A 22,945-nucleotide genomic window follows, 5' to 3' on the forward strand; every position below is an offset into this window, starting at 1 on the left:
GTAACATCTGAATAGGGGCCAGTTACCCCTTAAACTGACCTCTCGGAAGGCATTATTCCCCGCGATACGACCATCATAAACGCATACAACTACTATTACATGACAATTACGTCACACTTTACCACGGGGCGATATAGGGTACAAGCTCATGTTCAACTAACTTCTACAAGACAAGACATTACCCTGTGTGTCGTCTTGCCAAACAATTCTATTGTTTTCCTTTAGATTAGTTTCTTTATATTAATTTCTTATTGCTTTTAGTATTTAACGCTATATTAATTCTCTATAAAATGTGTTATTGGTATGTATTTTGGACTGTCTAGAACGAATTAATTGGATTTACATTGATTCATGTGAAAATAATTGCTTCGGTTTTCGTCGATTGTTTTTGGACGAATTATCGACGAAAACCGAGGTATCACTGTATATAATTTTGTAAATAAAAATCTATATATTTTATAATTATGTATGAATTTAATAAGAAGTTTTTATTCATTTCTAAATTATATTATTATATTTTAATTTATTATTAATATATATTATTTATATTATTAAATATTAAACAGATTTATACCATATAAAATATAATACGATATTATTAAATCTACAAAATATATAAATTCTACCTTCGTTACGTATTAATGAAAATTACTGAACGTCTAGATTATTTTCGTTACTTGCAATTATTTGTTTAGGATCCCGTTTGCAATTCTTTCATTCTAAAAGTGATAATAATTGCAAAATAATTTTTAAAAATCGTTAATTCTACTTGATAAAATATTATACATTAATACTTAAAATGTTTATATATCTTTATATATTCGTATGTTTTATGAGACAGGTTGAAAATCAAGTTTCTTTGCTTCAATTCCCATAAATCATTACGTGTCATTCGAAATTCAGTATCGGTATTTTTCGTGGTACTGTACTGTATATGCCTGGTCCTGTCTCTCACCACTCGGCCACTCTATTGTGATCCTGGTCAAATCCACGTTGAGTCTGAAAGAAGGCCCTCTTGGTGCCCACAAGGTGAAAAGAATCATAACTGAAAAGAAAAATAGATCCATCTAATTCTCTATTTAAACAAACAGGATAAAGAAAATTGTATAATTGCATTTGAAAACAAATTTCGTGATATGACTATATTGATAAAACTGAAACATGAATTCAAATTTCCTTAATTCTATTCTCTATCGTATGAAATGAAATTGTCAATAATGAAGTTCAGAATAAATCAATTTTACTCATTGTAATATATAATTTGTTATTGATCAATAATACACGAAATTTCCGAATTTCATTTGAACTACAATTCTAAAAATTATTACTTAAATCTTCATAATTTTGACTTTAATAACATTTTAATTGGAAAAGTTTATTTATATATTTTCTTTAAAATTTCTTTAGAGTTAAGGTTTGGATTATCAAATGCATATATGTAATAGAATTAGTTGTAATCAAATAATAATTAATTTTTTAAAAATCTTATTCAAGTTTATTAATGAATATTTTCCATGTTATATGTATTAATTGAGGACATTCCAGTTTAAGTCGTTAAATCAGTGAAACTCGACATTGTCATCAAATCGTTCTAATTTTAATCATTGCACTCGGGCCGCATTCATGTTTATTCAATAATGCAGTTATTCGGTATATGATGATGAATCGGTTTCTAGTTGATTATATATATTATAGTTGCGGTGCAAGAAATAGGCCACTGCGATTCACTTTGAAATTATTCAGTTTTTAAATCAAATAGCTTCTTACATTATTGGAAGTATTATTACACATAGATTCATTAGAAAAATATTTGAAAATTAATTAATTGCATGATTAAAATACGTACAGTACACTGTCCTATCTATTATTAGTACAGTATTATTACCTATGTTAGTAAAGCAGCTGTATACAGTAGAATCCCGACTATCTGAAGCGAATATTCTATTTTTCTTACACTGTAATTCATAAAAGAAAGTTCAAAACAGTAACATGTATTACAAAATAATTTGTATCTGTTAACTTTTATCATTCAACTTCAACATGAGACAAACAGATTCATATTAAAATGTAACTAAAATAATTCACCCTTTTATTCTTAAACCCATTGTACTTATTAGCTATATAAGTAAAATGATGTAAAATGTTATTCATATATATGATTAACCTTAGTGAATAAAATATAAAAAGTGACTTAAAAGATATATTACAGAAAGTGGAGCAAGAGCGCGCGATTTTGCTGTAATGATGTATTATACAGAAATAATAATTTTATTCAAAAATTTTATTATAAAAACAGGCTCTTTATTCATTCTAGAATAAAAAAATTACCGAAACAAAATTAATATAAAAGCGATTTTTCAAAAGCAACGAACATTTGCAATCTTGCCTCGTCTATGGGGCAAGATTCCGCAAAGGGTGTGGATAGAATGCTCAGTCAACAAAGATTACAGTGGAACTGTTTTTTTCCTTTAAAAGAAGTGCATTATTCATGCCACCATCATAAAGAACAATTTTAACATTAATCCGATTTTCAGTGGATGAATCCATATAATGTTCATTACATATAATATTGGTTGAAGGTGGATTGTTTAGTAACAGTAGTTTTACCTCGTAACTTGGTTTTGCAGTTTTTTTATGTATAAAATTTATTAAAAATTAAGACTGGTAGCTGCATAAAAATTTTGCATTTATTGCTTTTGCCAAATTTTATTTTCAAATTTTGTATTTAAATTTTGTTTTAAAATTCTTAAATAGTACTGAAACGTTAGCGACGGATGTTAAATAGACTTCACTTTACCAAAAACTACGTTATTTATTTTTAGTTTAAATAACACATAAGTAATGTTTTTATGAATCAATGCGGAAAAGTTATGGGGGAGACAAAAAGAACATACGCGTAATATTGCTCCCGCATTCTTGCCCCACAACACCACTTCACAAACCTAAGTTAATTTACTTTAATCCTAACGCTTGAATACTCGCATGCTGTTTGCTTGCTGTAGCTATGTTAATAATACATTTAATCCACACATTGACGTGTCTTCTATTTCAATATTGTTCCTAATATATCATTGTAAGATAATAGTGCGATGGCATGAAAAATTTTTATCTTACCTTCTTTCGAATTCAGACTGTAGCCGAAGTTGAAATCATACATTTTAATCTCTAAATACTTTACGCGGTTGCACGTTTTACTTCACTTTACAACTACCTTATCAAATAAATCTTTCATATTTGTAATTTTTAATTCGAAAAGACCGTAGCCGATCGTTTTATCCGAGGAAGCGTCGGTCCACATTACCTCGAATAGTCGGAATTTAATGTATTCAGTATATATATGTACACCTTATATATATAAGAAAAATGATTGTTCATTAAGAACACTCAAGTAATAATTTAAGGTGTAAATATTGTTTTAGTTATTAAAATTTAAAAAATTGTTAATAAAACCAATTGTTTTCATTAGTTAACATTCATTAGTCAATATTCAGATTGCGAATATTTGTTTCCGAGTAAAACATCCAAATGTCACGTGAAGTCTCCTTGTGTTTATATTGCATTAATATATTCGTATCTACGTAATTTAAATGCTTTTCAATTAATTCGATCAGCCTATTATTTTTAAAAAAATGTAAAAAGTTTGAATTTTTTCTAAGTTAAATAGCATTATATTATTAATCTATAAATTTAATATTATTCAAGAAAAACTTCAATGTTTTTTGTAAAACAGTTATGAATAACTTAGAAAGGTAAACACGTGTGCATGGAATTTTAATAAACAATTTAAGATTATACAATAACGAGTCTTTTGATGTCCTTTCTCACACCTCAGGAAAATAAGAATCTTACGGCGGAGTCGACCTTTTATTAGAGGCTGCTCATCCACCTCACTAGGCAAAATGTTACAGGACTTCCTTCCGGTGACGGCACAAATAAAAAATATAATACATTTAATAAAATTGTCTTGGCAATTTTATCAAACGTTTTGCATAGTGAGGCGGATGAGCAGCCTCTAATAAAAGGTCGAGTCCGCCGTAAGATTGTTATTTCCCTGAGAAAGGACATCGAAAGACTCTTATTGTAACCTATAGTCTTACATCGTTTATTAATTTTACATTTATTGTCTTTGCAATTTTATCAAATAGAATTTTAAGTTTAAAGAAATCTAGTGAGAAAAACAATTCAAAATGTTGAAAGAATCGATTGAATTAAATTGGAATTGAAGGAAATTTAAAAAACAAGGTATGAAATTGATAATGTAGAACTACTGAGAAAATTTATCGAAAGTTTTTCGACGGTTCCACGAACATTCAAAACCTTTGAGTGATCGTGGATCTCATGAGATCCACTATTATTCCGATAGACGGTAAGCATTCCAGAGTTTTAGTAGTCAATGATGAAAATATTCAAGAATCAATATTAGTGACGGATTACAACCTTCTGGGACACCTGGGCAAAGAATATTGGGATCCCTCTATATAATTTTACAATATAGTAAACTAATAACGTCTAGTTGTATTTATAGAGTTATTTATAAATTATAATATACAATTGAAACGGTAAAATTGCTTTAGTTTTCAAATTTTGGGGGTTTTAGGCATGTGCTTCACATGCCCAGTGGGCAATGAGGCACATACTTCCTACAGCCGAATAATAAGTATTAGAAAACAGCGTTTCGACAGTAATTTATTGTAAATATTATATTACTAAATTATAGATCTAAATGAAAATATGATATTAAACACGCACAAATTTATCCTTCAAACTTTTCCAATTTTGATTCGAAATCTGTCAAAAGTTGTTTCAACTAATTGTTGATAATCTAAGATAGCTGAATTAAATTAATAGCAATTATCAATCTATAAAAAAAAATATTTACAAAGTAAACGCCGATAGTCAATGAATTGTCGAGTGAACTAATATAAAAACAACATCTAAACAATGATCCAAGGCTCTGTTAGTGATTTTATCAATATTAAAAGAATAGTATACTGTGAACTTATTGTTACTGCTCAACTGTTAATCAGTAGATTTATTTTGTGATCTGATTTGCACTAGAAATATATAGAGGAGTTGCCAAAAAGAAAACGCATTGCATCGCCCTCAATGATAATGTATATCCACACAAAACTGTCAGTAATGCAATAAATTTGCAATCAATAATACAGTTTCCCATCTACTTTATTCTCTGGATCCGGTTTGTAATGACTTTTTCCTGTGCTATATCTAAATAAAGAACTAAAAGAAAATTTGATGTAGGGGAAAGCGGGGCTAAAAGTTCCCGGGGTAAGTTGTTCCGATTGAAATAGCTCCACAAGGAAAATATATATATATAATTAGTAAATATGTCATGAAATCGAACGTTTCTGCGCACCGACGGCAGCTATCTTAATCAGGCCAGTGACGTCCGGTACATTGGAAAGAGAGCCTGTACGTCGCTGATCCACATAAGTAAATATTTTCGCGTTTGATATTTTTGGTATATCCGGCAAATTTAAATAATTAGCGATTAGTTGTTTGGTATTTTTATTTAAAAATATATCGAGTATTTTGATATACTACGCTAAAACTGTATATGTCTCGTAACCTAATCTAGTAGTTGCTGTTTTGAACCCATGTGTTATCGGGGCTAGATGTTCTCTTCTTTGGGGGCATGTTGTGACCTTGGAACAACTTGTCCCAGTTCATCTGTACCGGTAATGCAGTAAAAATAATATTTTTTTTCCTTTTGCAGTATGCGGACTTATATTCGAAAAACAACACGGGGTTCTGTACCTCAGGAGTTGATGCAAAGAGCTGCAGATGCAGTTATTAAAGATGGTTAAAAAATAAAAACTGTTTCCATAGAATTAGATATTTGTCATATGACGTTATATAAATTTGTAAAGAAGTTGAAATCTGGAGTAGAAAACGCTGCGATTGGCTACAAAAAAAGTAAGATTGGTCTTTATTGAAGAACAGGAAAACAAGTTAGCAGAGTATTTGTTAAATGTAAGCTTTACTGACGAAAGACAAATCTTGGATCAGCCAGGGTCATCAGGAGTTGTAAATTTGCCTGCAACTTCTGGTGTTATACAAGAACTTGGAAAGGATGTTCCTTTCTCCCCTTTTCTTTAAGTAAAAGTTATAAATGTTGAAACGTAAAAATGTTTTCTTTATAATAAATTTAAGAAAAACAACTAATTATTGAAAATATTATTGATTAGTCTTTAAATACATACTTAGTTAAATAAATTATTGTTTTTTTTACATATTATACCTTCCATAGATCTTGTAACAACTTGCCCCACCCTGTTAACAACTAGCCCCGAACCGGGGTAAGTTGTTACTTTCCGACTTTAGGTACTGTATTATTAATTATAAAAAAAACTTACAAAAAATCAACCCCGAAAACTGTATTTATAGCAAAGTTAGATATATTACTAAATTTCAATCTCTGAATACTTATGCTAGAATTATGTTTTCTTAACAAAATATAAGGTTGATTAAAAAACGGAACTTGTAGCCCCGCTCTCCCCTACGGAGACAATTCAGGATGAATGTTTCTAACATTTTAAAAAAATTACAAAATTATCCTAAGAGTTAAGTCATAATAAAATGAAGATTTACATTTCACAATATTCCTCTTGAGGCATTCTTGGAAATTAACGAATATATTTTTTGAACTTCCGCAAATTTCAATATTGTAAATATGTAATACTCTGATAAATTTCTGTGAAAAATTCATTAATTCTCTAAATGTATCTGTTGTTCGCTTTTAAAAGAACAACAGATGCCCTTCAGACATTTCGTCAGGTCTTACTTTGATATCAAAGGCTTATCACTGCAATTTGGGAGTTCATTGATTGGCATTTTAGTCGAAGCGATGTGATTAAGTTAATACTTTAAACGGATAATATATTAAATGCATTTAATAAGTAATTAATTATGTTGGTTTAGATTTTATTGCTAATTTTGTTGTTTGTTGTTGAATTTAGAAGTTATTTATAATATCTATTGAGACAGAAATTCATACATGTCGGCTCCTAATTACAGGCAGGAGGCAAGAACGGCGTTCTATAGGATCGAAGTTTCTGTTATGTAATTTAAATAATGCAATTTATTGGTTTTATCCTTATCTAATTCGTAATAAAGCGTATTAAGAAAACTAGAGGCCTGAATAATTCTTTTAACAATATCCCAATATCAGGCATTTTCCCATCGACATATAAATAGTTGCATTGATGCGAATATTTAAATTAATATTGCAACTGTACAAAAATTTTAATGCTATTATTTCATATTCGCTTATAAATTCTCGACAACTAAACTGTTTAAAATACTTCTAACAAGAATATTATTTTCATAAAAGCGCTCAATTCCCTCTGGTTTAGTTATAATCGTATTTTATACGAGAAACTTTGATAATTCAATTTACATCCTATTTTACTTTTTAATAAAAACAATTAAATTGGAAAATTCTATCGATTACTCTTTTAATTCAATCTTTGCTTTTTCTAAATGATCCGCCATTTTTAACTGGGTTAAAAGTTTTAATTTCATCTGATCTACGAGTATTTAATAAAAAAGCGGCAATGTTTTCTTTAGAATGAATATTTAATAATAACAAAGCGTTCGTTTTTTCACTGACTCTAATTCTTTACTTAAGAATTAAAATTCTTTTTTTTTATCTTTATATAACATAAACACGCCATAATCATTTCATTTTGATTTTAAACTAGAAATTGATTTTAAATCAGATCTTTTTCATGGATGAAATCAAAATTTCTAAACTTTAATAGAATTTTTAAATAATATTCTAACTTTAATCAATTTTACATTCAAGTGGATAACGCATATTGAAGTTTTAATAAGTAAATTTTTCTTGCTTTTTAATAAAAGTTCTTCGCATGTATGAAAATACTTAGAGATAATGGAAAGAAATGATTCCGATGCAAAAGGGTTTTTCTCTAGAGAAATGACTTTCTATGCAGTCATTTCTCAGAGGTTATGACTTTTACTTTAGTCGTTTGTGATGATATTGACATGAAACAAATCTTGGTAGCATTCCCTGTAGAAAGACGAGTGTTCGCTTTCTATTCACCTCGAGTTTTTTTAAAATGTTTGCTGACAACATTCATCAAAATAAGAGCCCAAACTTAAATTTCATCAAAAGAATTCACGAAAGAAATTCCAATTTTATAGCTTTGCAGATAATCAATAGGCAAATTGTTGTACCTTGAATATAAAATAGACTGTGCTGTTCTGCGAAATGATCGTATTAAATTCTTTTCACTTTTTCTTTATGGCCATCCGTGAATGAGCCGAATAAAGAGCTCATTTCCACTTTCTTCGAGTAAGATTAATAAAAGGAAATTAGAGCATACTTTGAGCAAATACTTTATTAATCTTATTTGTCTTTGCTTGTTAATAATAGATAAGAATACAAACGACAAACTGATTTCTCGTTTTATAAATAAACACAGTGGTGGATTAAGACTTCCAGAGACCCTAGGGCACAGAAGATTGGGAACCTCGGTACGTAATTTTACGACATCATAAACTAATAACGTCTAATGGTATCCACAAAATCATTTTTAATTTATAATATACAGTTGCAACGATAAAATTGCTTTATTTTTCCAATTTTGGGGCTCCTGGGCATATGCCCCGCGTGCCTAGTCGGAAATCCGGCACTGAATAAACATATATATGTGTATATATTCACTTTATAAATCAAAGTTGATGTTTTATAAGCTCGAGTATCCTCTCTGTTAATTGATTTTTCGTTGCTTTTAATAGATTTTAATGAAGAGAAATTTTTTCATTACAAGATATTTCCTAACAGGATATAGTCTTAACAAAAATTAAGAAAAAATGACGGGAAATGAAATTAATGAAGTAAGATTGTTCAGCATCCTCGCGTTGTTAATTATTAAAATAGACCCTTAAGAACGAGATAAAAACACTAGAAAATTATAATTAAATGCATAGCTTAAGTATTTAAAAGTAAATGTTAAGTTGCTTTAAAACAACTCTTATTATTTACTGTTATTAATTACAATTGATTAGTTGACGGCAATTAAACTGAATTAATTGAAAAATGATATGTATATTTAAAATATTAATTTTAAAAGAGTCATTTTCATTATTCGATTTGAACCGTGACTACTTATTATTCTAATAGGAAATAAATCTCCAGCAATTTTAATTTACCTTCAATTAATGGCGTAACTATTATTAAGCGACACCTAAGGGCCCATGACATAGGGGGACCCAAACCAGCCCTGGGCACTGTTTTTACGGAACAGTACATGAGAATTTTTTTAATTGTATAAGAAAAATATCAATATTTTTTGTGTTTGTTCTGACTAGGAAGGTGTTTGTGTTTTTTGTGACAGCTGTAAGCATTGGATGGCTTTTTTCCGTATTTTTATTTTTGTATTGATAGAATATCTTTAATTTTTTATTCAATTAACTTTTTTCCTTAAAACTTACAAGAAATTACTTAAATTAATTAATATTTTCTTTCCTGTTTATAAACAGGTGTATACAAACAAGATGTATACGATGTTCAAGTACAGTACATGTATATATTCTTGGAGATCGTATTTTTTAAATCCACATGCAAAATTGATTCTTTGTATTCTTAAAGAATTGTTTACGTCTCTTTGGATTATTATTATTTCAGTATTTCTTTGAATATTGATACAGGTTTAACCACAAAACACAGATGAAAAATTAAATATGACATTGTTTCCTTGATTGCAGAATAATTATACATTCAATGTCTTCGTTTTTATTTTAGTTGAGGGATTTTTAAGCGAAGTAAAATGATCTTATAATTTAGCTGTTGTCTGTTTATCGATTTAAAGAACAAAACAAACATTTCCAGTTAACTTATGCAAACATTAGACAGTGTAGAAGGTTTCTCCAGTATTGGATTTTCGAGTGGTAAGAAAACATCAATTTTACTAAATCGAAAGTGTGCATAAAAATTCCGAAATTCGGTTGCTAAAGAAATATGGAAAACTATTTTTGATGTAGTTCGATAACTCATTTATAGATATTTGAAATGAAAATTTAATAGGATAAAATAAATATTTCTACAGTTAAATGAGTCAGAATTTATAAGAAATAGAAGAAGAAGTAATAATATTAACTTAACTTATTATATATCAATTATTTTACAAAAATTCTAAACAATGTGGAAAGATTTAGTTGGAATATTATTATTTGTTTATTTTTTCCGTTGTTGTATTTTTACGTTCGATATAACACCACTTTTGTATAGCGAAAAGTAAAGCCGATTTTCTATTCACGTAAAAGATTCTTTAAGAAACTTATCCAGCATGTAATAGCTTTCAATATCTTTTCTTTTGCTTCATTATACTAAACAAATGCTTCTAGTCTCTCGAGAAGGTTAAAGCCATACTTAAGAGAGCAAAAAACTGTTTTTGCTCTTCTTATTTTATTCTCATCTCATTGTTAGTTTTATTTTATTTTTTATTTTTGATACGGTTGTTTTAACGATATTGAAGGAAATCTTATAATAAATGGCGAAAATGATGAAGAATACAAAGGAAAATAAAAAGACATTTTGTAAAAAAGAAATGATCAAATTCCAAATATAACTGCTTGCTTCATTTTCAAATTGGGAATTATTTTAGTATTATTATAAAAATTCTTTGGTATTTTTCCCTAATTAGTATCTTGGAATTTCTTTTTCCGTTTTTGACGAAATAATAAGAAAAATATGCAAGCATTTCAAATTTTTACTTGTGTTCTTAGGAAGCCGTCGAATGGATGGAAGAAGAGAAGGGCTGCGTAGGAATTAAATATAAGGAATTCTTACAACAACACGGTCATCGAGGATTAATGGAAGTAAGGGAAATTTTATAAATTTCGAATAGGTTAAAATAATCTCTTATGGCCGATTTTCTACTTAGTTTGATTTATTGTCTCTGCCTTGGGACTTGGATCCTGCACAACTGGTTAAATCATTACAGGTCTGTTTGAATGATTATTTTTAAAGTTTAAGGAGAATCATTTAGGTTGAAATGTAATTGTTAAAATTATTGTTGCAGTTGATACTTAAAGACTTAACACAAGAGACGAAAGACAATAAAAAAAGAGAATCGCCCGATGCAGCTGTCGAACAACTGCGTCTCCCTATCAATCGAATACAAAGGTAAGAATTTACAATCCATTACTCCACTTTACAGGAGAATTTTGTGTCGTCCAACATCTTACTATTTATGGATGCGTGAGAAACTGGCAAAGTTTGTTACTGCCGTGATTTTAAGTAATGGCTTTGCGCGATAATTATCCTACTTTCATTATAATTAAACTGTAAATTTGTAAGCTCGAAAGATGTAAACAGAGTGGAAAAAATTAATTTATTCTTGGCTAGGTATCTGTTGAAGAAGCTAGTTAGTTGGGCACGTAACGCTGTCAGCAAGAGAGAAAAAAGTAAGGTAAATGCGTTATATTTTATAAATTGTCAAAAGAAAGTTGTACGTGATTAGAATAAATAATAGAAATTTGACTTATACTCTCGACCGGTTATTTTTATTCTGTTGAATCGATAGAACGAAACCTTTAGCATTGGTAAAATCAATAATATTTGTTTGTTAATGAACTATATTTATATAATTATCCTTTAGGACATTGCCTTATTATCGTTCTCGTTGCTTTTAGTCAATATTGATTAAGTCAGTCGACATATACAGGAGAGCCTACAGAAAATTGGGTGAACTGATGGAGAACGAAGGAAGAATTCCCGATTCTAACCTTATTTTCTTCTTCACACATGAAGAAATAGGAGTTTTATTGAAGAATAGATCAGCTCATCTAATTTCAAAGTAAGTGAAATAAATTTTAATATATTTTTCTTTTTTTTCCAATTCAAAGCGTATTGATCCATCTTGTTATGTTTTATTAAAATTCATATAAGATACAGAATTCTCCATTGACTTATCGAACAGTTGCTTACTCCTTCAAATTAGGAAATGTTTTTAAAAAATCGGGACTAAAAATAGCTTCATTTGACATTAAACAGTCCAATAGTTAAAAGCAAACTTTACACTTCAAAAACTTGCAGAGTAGTAATATTTAGGTTTTAAGAAAAAGTTGATTGATGACTAGAATAATGCAAATGCATGCTAGAATATTTTTTCTTTGAAAATTCTTCCATACATCTGCAATAAATTTTCTTAGACGTTTTCACTTATGTGAAGTATTTTATGTCCGTGAAATATCTCTCTGAAGATTTGCCACGTATCAAAGGATGTCATTTGTACAGAATTTATCTGTTCCAAAGGAAATGTAGACATTTTTACAGTAGTTATGGCACTGTTATAACTAAAATCGAATAAAATTATTTCCACCTAAATTATGAAAATAACAGAATTTGAAAAGGTTGAAATATTAAATTTATGTAACAATATATGGTTACATAAATTATTTTTATCGAACATATATATGGAAAAAGAATTGTAATTTAAAACATTCTTCGTTATTTTTTAGAGCCTTGCGTAGACGAAAACTGCATAAAAATATATACGATCTCAAATTCGATGAAATTGTTAGTGGATTTCCAAAGCCGGTAAATTATTTTTCAACAATAAATAAATAAATATAAAATAAATGTTTTGCATAATAATTCATTCGTGCATTTCTCTTTAGATTACGGAAAAGATGGAATACATATCTAAATCATCGGACTGGACTATAAATGGTAAAGATCAATGAAAACTTCTCTAATTAATTTTATTTAATAGCTTAAGTTAATAAACTGTTTATTAAATCATTAACAGGTATACCAATATACCATGGGATTGTCGTAGCTCCGGCAAGAGTTGTTCAAAAATTTGAAGAAGCCGAAAACATTCAGGTGAAAAGCAAAGTTATAATGTAGTTACGATGTATAAATAACCAGTTTTAAAAAACTTCTTATTCAGCCAGGTGAAATCTTAGTAACATATTCGACAGATGTCGGATGGACTCCTTATTTTCCCAAATTATCTGGAATAGTTACAGAATTGGGCGGGCTCCTATCACACGGTAAAAATCGATCCATTGTTTTCAAACGATGCTGTTATAGAATACACGTTATAATGATTCCTGCATTCTTTTCAGGAGCAGTAGTCGCTAGAGAATTTGGCACACCTTGTATAATTGGAGCTCGAGGTGCTACAGTAATAGTTAAAACTGGTAAATGCTTAATATGATTATATTAAATCACATTCTATGGTGAAATTAACGTACTGATTATTTTTTTACAATTTCAGGAGACATAGTAGAACTGAATGGAAAAGCCGGTACTTTGAAAAAAGTTTAAAAATACTCATTGTAAAATTATAAGAATATATATCTTTTTTAATTCGTTTTATCCTTGTTAATAATTATCCTAACAGAGTATATTTAATAGAAAAAATCAATTACTTTTTCAAATAAAATAAAGTAAGTTTTATCGAAAGGTTTCTTTCCTGTGGATTTCTATCGATAGATTTCAATGATCGTTATAACTGAAACCATGTGGAAAAAGATTCTCCCGAAGTTGAAGAAGATAAATATTTCACTAAAAATATAGAGAATAGTTCATTCAGAAAAGGTATTCAAGTTTATGACTTCTGAAATATTCCTCAATTTAAATTTTCGTCGCCTTTGGTTATAAACGCAGTGAGAGTCGAGATTACTTTTTCTAAACTTTAGTCGAATATGACCCTTCAATATAAAATATATATATATATATATTTTCAATAAATTTCAGTCGATGCGAATATTTTGGAAAAAATTATTGAATAAATATATTTTTTTAAAACTTCGATTCCGAAGCTCGTTTTTAAACGGTGATTTATTTCACCGGCGGAAAATTTTCTCTCGGAAATAACGGAAGCATAAAAATGGCATTCGTAACAAATAAAAAAGAAACTCCTGCAAACCACAGATTATCGAAAAACACAAATATCTTACATGAAAATATACACGGGAAATTCTGGTTAGCTCTGTAATATGTAAACCGAATAAAATGAAATTTCAAATTTTTTAAAGTTTGTATTTAGTTTCCTGATTAAAATTTTAGATCTAATCATTATTTGCATCCATTATGCAGATTAAATCGAATAGCTGTCTGGTCGAATTTAACAAAAAAACTTCATTCTCTCGAAATCTCCGGAATATCAGACATGGTCGAACGTCACATCGAATTCTCACTTACACAACCTAATCAATACTTGATACCTTTTTTAAAATCTCTTCTCTGCGTTCTGTATTCTAAAATATTCGCATTTTTTGATTACATCTTCCGAACATTTTTCTCTTCTTACCCACAATGCGATATTACGGTGTTTATTAACAGAACCGACATTTTTAAACTATTTAACATTTTGATACCTATTTCGGATGTTATGTAAATTATAAGGTTTGAAATTTTTAAGAGCGAAATATACTTTACAATATACGAAGCTATGAGCAATTCTGCCAGCTGGACAGCAAAGCCATAAAAAGAATTTTGTAGATATGATCTGTATCGGTCCGAAACTTGTGAAAAATGATACGAAAAAGTCGATGATGTAACAGCCCGCTATGTTTCTTTCTTTGTTTTTTTTTTCCTGTTCGGACTCCAAACTCTACTAAATCCTTCAAATGTCAAGAGAGTTGTGTTGCTCTCAATGATGGACTCCCTTTTATATTTCTTCTCGAAAAATAGCTTCGAGAATAATACCATGCTCGCTTTTGATTCATGATTCCAACTATTAAACGACATCTAAATAACATCTAATATATAAAAATTTGTCTATTCGTTTTTAAATCGATGGTGACAGACTCGTAAATAATACAGTTTTAATCCTCCATTTCTAACCAGATCCGTAGAAAATCCAATATAATCTCGACTAGAAACAAAACAGAGGATCTCATTTTATCGAGAAATGCAAATGACTCTTGCCTCTCAACTCGCATCCATCTTCTGTGCCACTCGAAGCAGATCTGATTGGTAGACAACAGCGATACAGCAGTGAAGAAGATTGATCGAAGAAGTTAAGTGAGATGTTTTCGTCACCGAGACCTCTCGTTGGATATCGGGAGATTGTACGCTTCGTACATGTTAGCCAATGTTTTCTTGTCTTCCTTGTTTTCTGTTAGATTAATGACCAAACGTCCAATTAGCAAAATCAATTAGATGTATCACGTAACGACATACTGATAGGTAGGTTATATATAGTTACAAATATATAATAAGATATTTAAATTATATAACAATATATGATTATAATTATTAGTTGGTATGCAACTTTTTAAAGACTATATATACATATATATACACACATCATTGTTAATTGATAGCGTAGTAAATATTCTTGACATGAAAATATGTTAGAGAAGCAATTCATCAATATCTCTTTTTTTCAAAAAAGGAAAAAAAACAAATTTTCACTTCCAAAAACTTTAATCTTTTTATCGTTAAACTATTTCTCCAAGTCTATTTTTTTACCTTCTGATGTGGTCCTCTGTTGACAAATCCTTTCATGATAAAGTAAAGAAATGTGTAAAAACTGACATACAGCTAAAAAATATTTATTTTGTTACTTAATTTAGTTTCTTTTTTTTGTTTATCTGTCAACTTGTTTTAGTAAATAAATAAAAGAGAAATTTTAATTTAATTTTTAATACATTTTCTTTGTTTTCGTTATAAAACATAGCCTTAATTTGATATTTATTGCTCCACTTCTCCCACGTATACATCTGGATGCCTGCATTTACATTAGTATGATGCAGTTTGAACATTTAAAGGCAAATCATATTCAACACAGAGAATCTCTATTAATTCTAAATTGTAAATGATAAATATTCAAGATCTAGTGCTAATGCAGAGATTGCCGGTGGTTTAATTTAACTGCTAGAGATTTCCGTTTCGATCTTTCTAGAGAATAAAACTTTTTGGAAATTTTCCAATCTTGCAGGCTAAGGAAAATCTGTCGAACAAGCCTTTCTTCCAGATTTCCAAAGATTATTTATAGAACATTACTTATTGAGCGTAGGCTACTCCTTCAAATTCTTTTACAGAATTAAAATTCTTTCTGTCGTTTTATCATTATTCGAAATACAAGTTTTTATCTGAAATATTTACTGTAATTATAAATAGATCCATTCTGTAAATAATGGATTTGGAACAGGAAGAACATCTGTCGTCCTCTTGCAAATGAAAGAATTCTCTTCATAACGAATAATCGCATTCATTTTTAAATTTTTAAGCAATTTAAAACTGTGACTTAAGCCGTTATAATTACGTAAATGTCTCTCTCGCAAATTAATAACAGTAATTCTAATAATATTCTTTATTTAAATGTGTTTAAAAGAGATTTAGGATAAGAAAGTTCTAACTTGTAGCATTATAAAAAAATATAAAAAATTCATTTAAGGAGAGTTTTTATTAAAATGATGATTATTTTTTGTTTTTGTTATTTAATATACGTAATTATAATTTTTTTTCAATTTAGTATTTTATTTTTAACTGTGTTAAATTTAAAATTTTGGTAGAAACGAAAATACAGGTGTAACTGAAATTTTAAATATATGATATTTATATTAAATAGAAAATTGTAAAGCGAAGTTTTTTGCTAGAAAATAAAAGAAAATTTTCGTTTTTGAAGACGATAAAGAGCAGAAAAATATAAAGAGAATAAACGCTTTTTTATATCTTGTAAAATTTCTGTTGAAGTCTGAAAAATGTTGAAATTTATTTTAGTTGAAATTACACGACTATTCGGAAGAGAAAAACTATAAATCTCTATCTAAAACAACACGAGAGATATAATAAAATGTGAATTCCATAAATCTTTTTCAAAATCCATACTTTGGTAGAAGATTAGTTCTTTTCCAAGAATATAGTTCATATAATACATCCTTTATAATATATATTTCTTTGCATTCTCTTAACTCTGTATATAATCTATATTTAAAGAATTTAATGTTTGTTAGAAGATAAAATATTTCATAATTTTGTGCAACGAGTACAATTGCTAGAAAACAGAAATCCCATTAAGCTATTTTTAGTATCTCCATTGTGTCTGAAAACAAAATATATCTTAGAATGGCTGCAGTGTCATCAGTTATGCAACCAACACAATCAATCAAATTTGTTTCGACAGTTAATGTCATTCTAATTATGAAACATCCGACGTTACAAAATTAAGAAAGTCGAAGGTGCAAGTATAATTTCTTAATCTGTTCTCGGCTTACGTAGAAATTATAACAGTCGTGCAAACAAACCAATGTGTTTAATCACATTTAAATATTGTAATTAACATTCTGATAGGTTCGATATATGATTAGTACTCTTCGATATACGCCATAGCGCATGTTTAATTAGTGATTCGCCTGTAATTAAAGTAAATTTTGACTGATTAATCCTCCTCTTATTGGGTTATATTAATTAATAAACACGACACATTCAGTAGTTATAGTTAATAATACACAATTGGCGTATGGAAGTGTATATCATTTACTGTCATTTTGCTCTTCTAAAGAATATCGGTTTTATTTTCCTGTACGTGTATTTCCTTTTCTACTCTGCGAACTAGAAAATTCAAAATGATAAAGACGGTGGCATCTGCCATGCCTATCCTACTCGAATTCTCCATAAGGTAAAAGTATATATTCTAATGGAATTTATCTATTAATCGATACGATTTCGTGCAAAAACGCCATAAGTATGTAAAATGGAAGAGGCCGATTGATCTGTCGCACGTTAAACCTACGTTAAGTTTGTTATTTTAGTAACGCACGCACGCATCGTACTGAGGTGCGAAATTTAATGCGTTTCAACACGCATGGTCGACATAAGTCTGCTCTTTCCAAATGCGCCTGTTTTATATTAAAAATTAAAATTACAACTACAGACGAATATGATCTCGAAACGCCTTACAAAATGGAAACGGGTTAAAACTGGCGTAAAAATACGTAATTGGAGGCAGTCGGTTGTTAATGTGTACCTAGAGAAACCCAGGAATTTCCCATCAAATGTTCTTAAGTGAAGATTTATAGACGTCATTTCCGCTTTCGAGCTCATTACTTTCGGTAAATGTCTTACGGTTTGTAGAAAAGGTCAAAGGTCGTTCGAACGAAACAGCGCGATAAGATAAAAGATAACTTCTTTGAGAATTTTAAATTTTATTGATATCCCCGTTTAGCAATTGGTTTCTGATAAGCGAAAATTCTTTCTCTTTCTACGTCTCATTATCGGAAACCTAATACAACTGGTAATAGGGATAATGTAGCGACATATAAAGTTCGGTGTGGCCGTTAAGACATACAAATAAGAAGTGAGAGCGAAGGGATGATAAACTATTCACCTATAACTGATGATGCCATAACTAAGACGCTTTTACAACTGCTGAGATGTACAAACAGATGACTAATGAGTGTTGCGGCAGATAAGAGAAACAATTAAATTTTAATAATTCCGTAAAGCGAAGTAATAACCTCGTTAATCTTTATTCTCGATTCTCTTAGTTTATTCGCTTGTTTCCTACTTTCTCTGCCGAAATAATTTACACTTATTAGTTTCGTTCATTAACAACTTCTAATTATTGACGCTTATTTCAGACTAATACTTGTTTATGAATAATTGAAAAGTTACGTTATTTTAACTATTCGAAATTAGCAACTAAAAGAGAAAAGATCTTTTACGTCCCATAAATCGGTGACAATAGAATAAAATGAAATAACTCTTAATATAAAAATTTTCAATTATTTACCAATCTCTAAAGGTTTAATCTAATTTCATTATTGAAACGATAACATTTTAAAAGATGCAATTATATCTAATGTTATCTAAACTATACAATATTAACAAAATGCTTAATTATCATGGCTAAATGGTAACTCTTTTAAGTTGACAATTATGCGGCTTGCGGTCAAGTTTAAAGTGCTTATCAATTGATTGTGAAATTACTGTTTGTAGTAGAATTGCTCTGGAGCTTCATTTCTCTCAAATGGAATGTCCCCCTTTTTTCTTAATGGAATCAATTGAAATGCTTTCAGAACTTTCCTTAATCACCCTTTAAAATTTATCTATGACAAAAATTATAAAACATATACGAACCTTAAAATGCATTTCGTTTAGAAATAAGAAAATTCAATAATTTACAAAAGTAATGCTGCTATGTATAAGCTGTCGCCGAGAGAAATCTGTATTTAATCTCTGATTAAATTCCTTCTCTTTCAAATCGATATTATAATAGATTAGCCTAACCACAAAAATCGATTTCATTTTATTTTATTTAAAGCTATTACGAAGTAAATCGATATTTTAAAATATTTTTATTCTGTTTTAATAATAAAACGACCCGAATTGGTTAGATCTCGATTTGTTTTACCTTCGCGAATTTCCGAGAAATAAGAAACGATATGTCATACGGGAAAATATTTTTGATTATATCTGGACTTTAAATAATTTATTATTAAGACTATATATAGGCTTATAATTTATACATAAATGATGTATTACACTATATAGACTGCTACAATATATAGTTATAAAAGCAGAAGAAGAATAAATGCAGTTTTATTTTATTTCCCAGGACTAAAATTTCTTAAATCAAAGTTGAAATTTCATCAAGAAACTTCTTTTCCTAATGTTTATCTTAAAATTCGATAAGACTGCACAATTATTAGGTAAATCTAGGCAAAATAGCTATTTATATTTCTCATATAATTCTAATTGAAGACTTTTGGGAAAGAACACGTTAATTCATTTCTAAAATTACTCTAAAGTTCCAAATTTGCTCTGTATTTTAGAACAGATCACAGGTGATTTGTCCTAATGATATTAGACGTTAATAAGCCAATGTACGAGAAGAATTGGGTCATGAGTCTGGAAATTACACCTGTCTTATGTTTGTAGAAATTTAACAATGAACAAATTTCAACAAAGAAATGAATTAACGTGTTATTGCCCCGAGGTCTTCAATTATAATTAATTTTGTTGGTTCAAATGAAATCCAGTGTCGACATTATATTTTTAATATATTAGGGATAACTATTGTCTTATATTGAGAGAATATTTATAATCGAAAGATTTCTTAAAATACGATTAAGGTTATAAATAAAACAATATCTCAGTAAGTTCAGTAAAATTTGTGGTAAATTAATTAACTTCAACAGGATTTCTCATATTCTGAATCATGGAATTGTATATTCCAGAAGGAAGTTATATTAATTTTTCTAAAAATACTGATTTGTGCGTAATTTATTTAAAATGTATTCATTTTTCTCAATGTACAGTATATTTCCAAGTCTGGTCTCGACTCTCATCTATGTAACGCGGTTATCGTAATTAATGAAAGACAGACAGCCAGACGGTGGGGATTTATAGGTCCCACTGTCCCCACAATAAATAATAAGAAATTCTGCTCCCAATAATTGTATTTCTCAGAATCAGAACTGTATACCTACTTTTGCACCCTCCTCCCGTATATTATATACCAGCAGACGTAATGCTGTATTATATAATATAATGCATAAAAGAATTTAAAGTTGGGAAATGTGACTCAATAAAATTCGAATATCGAATATTTTTAATTCCTTGTTGCTGAATTAAGTCTACTTGAAAGCATTCCAGGTTTATAACAGACAAATAGAGACAAAAGAATTGATAAAATAACAATTTTATCAATTTTTTTAATAATAATCTTTTTATACAGACTGTTTAGAGCTGACTGCTGTTGGCCTTTATTGGAGGTTCGACTGTATTATTATTATTATCATCATCGATCTTTAAAGTATTTTTAAAAAGAAATGAAAGCCAAATTAGAAGACTTGGAAATTCACAAACAAGTGTTTGTCGTTTGTCGACACTTATTGCCCAAGATGGCAATAAGTGTTGAAAGATGTTCGCTGTCAAATATTGGATAGAAATTAATAACATAAAAAACAATTATTTTTTTATTTTTATAAGGAAAGGTTTATTTATATAAAAATATTGTTTCGAATTTTAAACTTTATTGCTTTTCTCTTTGTTTATGTTACGGAGTTATCGACATATATTTTTAAATTTATCAATATATGTACACGACGCCGCGCACACGGGAGATTTTGGGGTTTAACCTCACCCATTTGGGAAGAATAAAAAAAAAAATTAAATTAAAATTAAACGTATTGTAATACACGAGTATTTTGTAACATTTTAGTTCTGTATTGTGCCTATGTTATAAACGTTAATAAACTACGTTATAAAAAAATAACGTGTTTCTTTAAACCCCAACTTTTTCAAATTCCTGTGTGTACAGTAATCGATATTTTGTACATTTTTAAAAATATCAATTAAATTGACGTTTTAAGTGAAAAATATAAGTTTATTAAATTTGTATAACGATAATTACACCAAATTTTAAGACTTTTACAATGATTTGAGGCTAACATAAATCGTTCTCATAAAAAAATTACATAACACGTAATAAACCTTTCCACATTCTCAACATTCGACACTAGAAATAGCCACTATTTTTCTATTCGATTTTATCTAGATATAAAAGCGATGTAAAATTAATGCTACACACGGGAATAACTCTTTTGAATATTACTCTATTATAAGCAATTTGTTATTTTTTCATATTTAAAAATAATAAAGTTTTTAAAGAATGGAAAACAAAATCGACAAACACAGAAATTTTTGTTGGTTGGTGGTTGATATGTTGGTTTTTATTAGGGCAAAAGCCATTTTGGCTGCGTTTTTATGGATCATATCCGGTAGTGCAATGGGAGAAAGCTGAGTGGCCACCTTTGTAGAGAAAAATTAAATATTTGCCACGCGGATTGGACGAGATTTTGTTCATGTCCACGATGCCTAACGGCATATTTTGTACAGTACAGAAAGAGGTAAAATTATATTATTTATATATCATTATGTATTATATAATTTCATAAAAATATCGCTGTTTTTAGTAAAGATTTTAAGCAAACTTGTAACATTACAGAGTTATTTTTGTAGTAAGAATAATTTAATAAGTTTCCTTTAACAAAACAGTGTGTTTATTTTCATTTATTTACAATCGTAGTTAAAAATTAAAAAGTAATTGCATGGAAAAGAAATATATATATACTGTATACAGACAGAAAATATTTAATGTAAGGTGTTGAACAAGTCAATAACTCGGAAAATATGCTTCTAATAGAAAGAGCAATTATTTATTGTGACACGTTACAATACCGGACAGCAATGTTTTACAATCTTTAAAAAAAATCACGTGACTTCTAGTCTAGCCCAGAAGTTCGTATATAGTTAATCGGGTCCCTCTATATTTGCTCTCGATTTTCATCTAACTCCGTTCTCGAAATTAACGAAGGACAAGTAGACAGACAGATGGGCGACAGTGGGAATGTATCGGTCTGTAATTTGAAAATTGCAGCCCAAAAATTGATAAAAAATAAAGTTTAATATTTCAGGAGACCTTTTTAATGCTGTAAAATCAAGCTCTCTTCTGGATGGGGCTGGGGTAACTTCAAAATTTCAAATGAAACCACTCCTTTTTTGTATTATTTGATTCTCTATTAAAACTTTAAATAAAGTTTTATTGAGAACGTTAACTTCAAAACTTATAGAGATGAGCAAATGCATTCGTACGTTTTGAAAGATAACGGTCTAATAAAAATTCAACTTTATGAGCTAATTAACCAAATTTCTGTTCCTTTATTTTTCAGTTATTTGACAAATGTTCAAAGAGATGTTCATTTTCATATAAATATTTCAGTAATCGACTAACAAAGTTTTACCGAACGGACTGCAACGTTTCTGGTGTTATTTTAACACACACGACGCATATTCTTTACTTTATATCTTGAATCGTGATCGGTTACTGATACGGAACTTAAGTCCTTTATGAAATCCCATAGGATTTGCATTTTTATTAGACCGTTATCTTTCGAAACGTACGAACACATATGCGCATAACTTTTGCAATTA

The 22,945-nt window shown here is 29.0% G+C and overlaps 1 protein-coding gene across 1 annotated transcript in view; it reads left to right on the top strand.

Annotated features, from left to right (window-relative positions):
- Positions 1-13,350, top strand: part of LOC136978692 (rifampicin phosphotransferase-like) — a 48,335-nt gene extending 34,985 nt beyond the window's left edge. Inside the window, exons 29-39 of the mRNA XM_067274456.1 lie at positions 10,771-10,863; positions 10,929-10,988; positions 11,067-11,170; positions 11,393-11,456; positions 11,680-11,843; positions 12,508-12,586; positions 12,667-12,718; positions 12,798-12,874; positions 12,942-13,044; positions 13,120-13,194; positions 13,272-13,350. Coding sequence (XP_067130557.1) covers positions 10,771-10,863; positions 10,929-10,988; positions 11,067-11,170; positions 11,393-11,456; positions 11,680-11,843; positions 12,508-12,586; positions 12,667-12,718; positions 12,798-12,874; positions 12,942-13,044; positions 13,120-13,194; positions 13,272-13,321 — 921 coding nt within the window. The 3' untranslated portion in view covers positions 13,322-13,350. The remainder of the gene's footprint in view (positions 1-10,770; positions 10,864-10,928; positions 10,989-11,066; positions 11,171-11,392; positions 11,457-11,679; positions 11,844-12,507; positions 12,587-12,666; positions 12,719-12,797; positions 12,875-12,941; positions 13,045-13,119; positions 13,195-13,271) is intronic.
- Positions 13,351-22,945: the final 9,595 nt, after the last annotated feature.

Source organism: Centruroides vittatus, unplaced genomic scaffold, assembly GCF_030686945.1.
Source record: "Centruroides vittatus isolate TY-2023 unplaced genomic scaffold, ASM3068694v2 contig_549, whole genome shotgun sequence".
Lineage (NCBI taxonomy): Eukaryota > Metazoa > Arthropoda > Arachnida > Scorpiones > Buthidae > Centruroides > Centruroides vittatus.